Genomic DNA, 6,307 nt, shown 5'->3' on the forward strand with positions numbered 1-6,307 from the left:
TATGGTGTTAAAACACTGTCCCTTAAGTTCTGGGCTGACCCACAGGAGGTAACATTCTTTCCACATCCACTGTGTCTGGTCCATTCAATATCTTTAAAATCCCAATGCCGTCACTGCTGAAAGAGACCCAGTCCTCGCAGAACGTGTTCAAAGTTTGCGTGGAGGTAAACAAAAACAACATCTGAAGTGTTTTGATGTCCTCAAGCCTCTGGTTGGTGATGAAAGATCACAGGAATTGTTTTTAAATGTATTTTTCTTCCCCAGCCTTGACTCCCTTTGTGAATCGATGTTGAAATGTCTCCACTTTTCATTTCCAGAGATTTCCTTCCTCGCGGATCTGGGATTGTGACCCGAAGGCCCCTTGTTCTTCAGCTGATTAACTCTCCAACAGGTATGGCGTGGCGAGATGAGTAGTACGACCCTGGTAAGCTATTTCTCCCCCTCTTATTCTGCCAGGCTGTGCGGTTCCAATGCTGCCCACCAACATGGGGCACCCAATGCCAGGTTTCCATGGCTTTAGTTCCTTTCATCTCCGTGGATCTTGTCGCCCAGGCAACCCCAAGATGATGTCAAATCTGTGCGAGGTGACTGATTCAATCCTATGCCCCACCATTTTCTGGGAGATCATGTGCTTCCTGAAGAACCCTTTCCTTTGTGACACTTCCCAGGGTCAGGTTGGGCACAAGATGTCTCATTTTACCAGTAAGGAACCTGTGTAAGGTTTCATCCTTGGCTCAAGGAGATTAGAGGCTGCTTTGTTCTAAAGCCTAAAACTCAATGAAGAAGCTGTAAAATAATTTGCAAGAGGACGATTGTAACATGCTAAATAAACCTTTGAAATTTAAAGGTGCTATCTGCAAGGAGACAATGGCCTAGTGGTATTATCACTAGACTATTAATCCAGAGGCTCTTGTAATGATCTGGGGACCTGGGTTTGAATCTTGCCATGGCAGATGGTTCAATTTGAATGTAATTGAAAATCTGGAATGAAGAGTCTAATGATAACCATGAAACTGTTGGGGTTCACTAATGCCTTTTAAGGAAGGAAACTGCCCTCCTTACCTGGTCTGGTACTACATGTGACTCCAGACCCACAGCAATGTGGTTGACTCTTAACTGCCCTCTGAGCAATTAGGGATTGGCATTAATGGTGGCCTGGCCTGTGATGCCCATATCTGGTAAACAAGTTCCTATGATAACAGTTGAGGGGTTCATCTCAGTATCCTGCTAACATTTGTACCTGAGACACTTCCCAACCAATGAGTTGAGGGATGTTATTTCCACACTTCTGGAGCATGTGGGACTTGAACCCAGGCCTCCTAGGCCAGGGACAGAAACACTACTGATGAGCTACAAGAGCCCCTGTCTGTGTTTGTCCATTAGGTCGTGACCCTGGACCTGCCTTTCACTCTCCACAGGTCCAATAGCTCACTGTTGAGCGCTGCCCTTTCTGCACTGAGGCAGACATGGACTCTAACACTTCCCCATGGCACCGTTCCATAAATGTAAGATGACAATGGAGGCAGGATTCTAACAACGCACCCGACTCTGAGAATTGGGGGAGCAAATTGTCACAGCTTTGGGGTTGGGGGCCTCATAATTTGATTGATATCACATTTAACAAGGTGTACCAACTCTAAGGAGGCTGAAGAGATTGTCAGCGGATGCCAGAAATCCTTAAGAAGCACGCCTCTGTAGAATCCTATTAGAAAGGATATTCCCTTACTCAAAATGAAGATTTCAGCCTTTCAATTAGGTCACCATCCCATACACCCTCTCACAAGAGAGAGTTGACTGCTAGGTGAGGTGTACAAGATGATGAGGGGCATGGACAGAGTGGGATAAGGAGCAGCTGTTCCCCTTAGTTGAAGGCCCAGTCATGAGGGGACACAGGTTCAAGATGAGGGGCAGAAGGTTTAGGGGGGGATTTGAGGAAAAACCTTTTTATCCAGAGGGTGGTGACAGTGTGGAAAGTGCTGGCTGGGAGGATGGTAGAGTTCAGTTGCCTCACATCCTTTCAAAAGGTTAATGAGCACTTGGTACATCATAACATTCAAGGCTATAGGCCAAGTAAATGGGATTAGGTTGAAGGTCAGGTATTTCTTCATGTGTCATGTATCAATGGGCTGAAGGGCCTCTTCTGCACTGTATGATTCCATGAGTTAATCTGAGGGGTCACTGCATCTCAGCTGAGGTTAGAAAGGTGTGCCTCTTATGGCTACTTCACCTGGTGGCAGGAATTGAACCCATGCTGTCAGTATCACAAACCAGCTGCCCAGCCAACTGAGCTAACCAGACCCACCCCCCCCCCCCCCCCCAGCAGAGACCCTGAGGGACAGGCTCTATACTGGCCCCTTCAATACTGGAGATCTTGAAGTAAAGACAGGGAAAGCTGGAAAAACTGTGGCTTGGGCAGGGTTTGTAGATGAGATCATGAGTCGGAGTTTGCCAGGACTAAATGTTTCAGGGGGTGGGGATGGCCTAGTGGTATTATCACTGGACTATTAATCCATAGACTCAGGAAATGTTCTAGGGATCCAGGTTTGAACCCTACCATGGCAGATGGTGGAATTTGAATTCAATATAAATTTGGCATTAAGAGTCTTATTGATGACCACAAATCCATTGCTGATTGAAACCATCTGGTTCACTAATATCCTTTAGGGAAGGAAACTGCCATCCTTACCTGGTCTGGCCTACATGTGACTCCAGACCCACAGCAATGTGGTTGACTCTCAACTACCCTCTGGGCAATTAGGGGTGGGCAATAAATGCTGGCCTAGCCAGAGACGCCCTCGTCCCGTGAGTGAATAATTTAAAAAATGCAGAGCCAGGGAAGATGGGTAGGTTAAAAACCGCAAAGCAAGAGGTCACAATTGTGCCAATCGTTCTGAGCAGAAGCAGATGTTCAGCAGAGCAGCTGCCCACACATCAAGGGGGATTCCAAAGTCAGCCACCGATAAGCTGGGCCTGTCCTGAGGTGCAGTTAATCCGACTTCACATCACATATTGGTACAATTTCTCAGTCATCTGCTTCCTCTGCCAAGATTCAGTCAAATGAAGAAGGGTCTAGGCCCGAAACGTCAGCCTTCCTCCTCCTCTGATGCTGCTTGGCCTGCTGTGTTCATCCAGCTCTGCACCTTGTTATCTCAGTCAAATGGAGCTGTCTCTGTTTGTGCTGTCACTGCTGCTCTCTGTTATAGTGAGAGGTCTGGCTTGGCAGCAATGGGCCAAATGGCCTCATTTTGTGTGTCCTGAATGTTCAGTGGTTCCTGTGAGGCAATTGTACAAATCAGCGATGTCGATTAATCGATCTAGGAGCGAAACTTTCACGGTTTGGGATAAGGGATGTAATCACTCCTGTGACTTCCTTGGTCCTCTGCACCTTCTACAGATTATACCCTCCCTTTCGTTGTGATTTCTTACCCCACAGTGGGTACATTAAGGAGTGGCTGCTTTGGGAGGAACAGACTGTCGTGAGAAGTGGGGAGAGGTGGGGAAATGGTGGATATTTTGGTTGGGTGTGTACTTTTTAGATGTGAGGAGGTCTGTGTCTCTTGCATTCGCAGCTTAAGTAAAAAAAAAATTGCATCTTTCCCGAAAGAGCCACACAGTCAACACACAGGAATGTTTTTCTTTCTAAAATAACATGAGCTGCACAATTAAAGTTTTTTTTTGTGGATGTGAGTCCAGTCTTATTACAAAAAGACCCTTCTCTTCTATTAGTTTTGGCATAGATCTAGTCCATTAAGCCCCCATTCATACATTGGGAGCCATATTGGAAAAATACAGGCTAAACACCCCCTACTGGGCCTCACGGTGCATCACAACCTCTCTATCGCCAAGAGAACAAATGTGAGTGTCTCTCTAAAGTCAAATTGCCCCCTCGGTGCTGAACTGTTGATTAGTTTGGTGCCCTCTTCATGGTCTTAATCCATGAACATGAAATTAGTACTGACACTGAGGAGCTGGGTTTTCCCTGTGCCAATTGCAGAGCTGTGACAGAACTGCTGACACTGCAGAAACACTAGCCATTGAGACACGAGCACACACACAACAGAGGAGCCTTTTCCAGGGTGCAGACACTATCCTTTTGTGCTTCATGGTGCAGAGGAGAACGGAGCTCTCAATCTCCCAGTACAGCTGTGCTGTGGGCCTTTTGACATGGGGGCCGCTGGAGGACTTCTTCCTGAACACACTCTGCCGTTTTATTTCTGATGATTGAACCCTATGCATTGGGGAGCGTGCTGTCTGCTCAGTGGTGGCCTCTTTGTATGTATTGATTTGAGATAACTGAGGCTACACTCAGTCCTGAAGAAAGCAGTGATTTTCTTCCCCTGAGAGAATGGGTAAAAACGCTGGATAGGATTCAAATTCCAGATCAAGATTGGTTCTCCAAGCTTCCTACACAGCTGCCCTTAGTTGACCCCTAGCAGCAACAGCTCAGCTTTCAGCTACACAGCACTGGAGGCTATTGGTTAGATAATTCCTCTGGCTGTGGCACAGGAAGATCCCAAGCCTGCTCCCTCCTTCAGCAGCTAACTGTGGCTCACGTCCTGCCCTACTTCAAGAAGAAGCATATTGATGTTAATTAGGCTGTTTTATTTAAAAAAAGAGACTTGCATTTGCATAGTGTCTTTTTCACAACATTAGCGCGTCCCAAAATGCTTCACCACTGACTAAATCATCTGTTTTTTTTATTCATTTGATGGAATGAGGGTATCACTGGCTAGGCAGCATTTATTGCCCATCCCTAATTGCCCAGAGAGTAGTTAAGAGTCAAGCACATTGTTATGGGTCTGGAATTTCCTTCCCTAAAGGAGATTAGTGAACCAAAAGGGCTTTTCCTGACATTTGACGGTGAATCCATCATCATCATTAGACTCTTAATTCCAGACTTTGTTTATTGAATTCAAATTCCAGCATCTGCCATGGCGGGATACAAACGTGGATGCCCAGGATATTTTCTGGGTCACTAGATTAACAGTACAGTGCCAATACCACTAGGTCATCACCTCCCTGAGGAGTGGATATTTCTGCAGGGGGAGAATGTAGATATAAGGGTCATTATTTAAAAATCAGGCCTCACCCACTTTGAAATAACTCCATAGAAAGCCTGTATCCCATCACCAAGTCACACTTTATTTACATAGAGTCAGAGAGGTCTACAACATGGAAACAGGCCTTTTGGCCCAACTTGACCGTGCTGCCCAGTTTTCACAATTAATCTAGTCCCACTTGCTTGCGTTTGGTCATATCCCTCCATACCTATCCCAACCATGTATCTATCCAAATGTTTCTTCAAGGACAAAGTTGTCCTTCCCTCCACCACTATCTCTGGCAGCATATTCCAGATACTCAATAAAAACCGAAAGAACTACAGATGATGAAAATCAGGAACTGATTTACAGCATCTGCAGTTCTGAGGAAGGGTCTCCGGACCCGAAACATTAACTCTGATTCTTCCTTCACAGATGCTGCCAGACCTGCTGAGCTTTTCCAGCAACTTCTGTTTTTGTTCCAGCCCAACACTGTCTGAAAAAAAAATGCCCACTGGACCCTTTTGTACCTCTTCCCTCTCACCTTAAACCTATACCCTCTAGTTTTGGACTCCCCTACCATGGGGAAACGCTGTTGGCTATCCACCTTATCGATGCCTCTCGTGGTTTTATAGACCTCTATAAGGTCACCCCTCAGTCTCCTACGCTCCAGAGGCCTAGCCAGCCTCTCTTCATAACTCAAACCATCCAGTCCAGGTAGCATTCTAGAAAATCTTTTTTGCACTCTTTCTAGTTTAATAATATCTTTTCTATAGTAGGACGACCAGAACTGCTTGCAGTTCTCCAAATGTGGCCTTACCAACATCTTGTACAGCTGCAGGGAGACATCTCAACTCCTGTACTCGATGCTGTGACCGATGAAAGCAAGCATGCCAAAAGCCTTCTTCACCACCCTGTCTACATGTGACTCCACGTTCAAGGAGCTAAGAAGCTGTATCCCTAGATCTTTTTTTTTCTATAACATTCCTCACGGGCCCATGATTGTGTAAGCCCTTCCCTGGTTTGACCTGCCAAAGTATAGCACCTTACATTTATCTAAATTAAACTCCATAGAACATATTGATCAGTACAGGACAGTACAGGCCCTTCGGCCCATGATGTTGTGCTGAACTTTTACCCTAAACCTAAGGTCTATCTAACCTCTACCCCTACCTTATACTATCATCCATATGCTTATCTAATAGCTGCTTAAATGCCCCTAATGAGGCCGACTCCACTACTCTCTCCGGCAATGCATTCTGAGTAAA

General features: G+C 45.9%; 1 protein-coding gene across 1 annotated transcript in view; it reads left to right on the forward strand.

Moving 5' to 3' along the window:
• Positions 1 to 294: 294 nt before the first annotated feature.
• The window catches only part of LOC109919681 (dynamin-1-like), a 153,354-nt gene continuing 147,341 nt past the window's right edge, over positions 295 to 6,307 (forward strand). Inside the window, exons 1-2 of the mRNA XM_048613395.1 lie at positions 295 to 391; positions 457 to 715. Of these exons, the coding sequence (XP_048469352.1) occupies positions 295 to 391; positions 457 to 715 (356 nt within the window). The remainder of the gene's footprint in view (positions 392 to 456; positions 716 to 6,307) is intronic.

Source organism: Rhincodon typus, chromosome 28, assembly GCF_021869965.1.
Source record: "Rhincodon typus isolate 14 chromosome 28, sRhiTyp1.1, whole genome shotgun sequence".
Lineage (NCBI taxonomy): Eukaryota > Metazoa > Chordata > Chondrichthyes > Orectolobiformes > Rhincodontidae > Rhincodon > Rhincodon typus.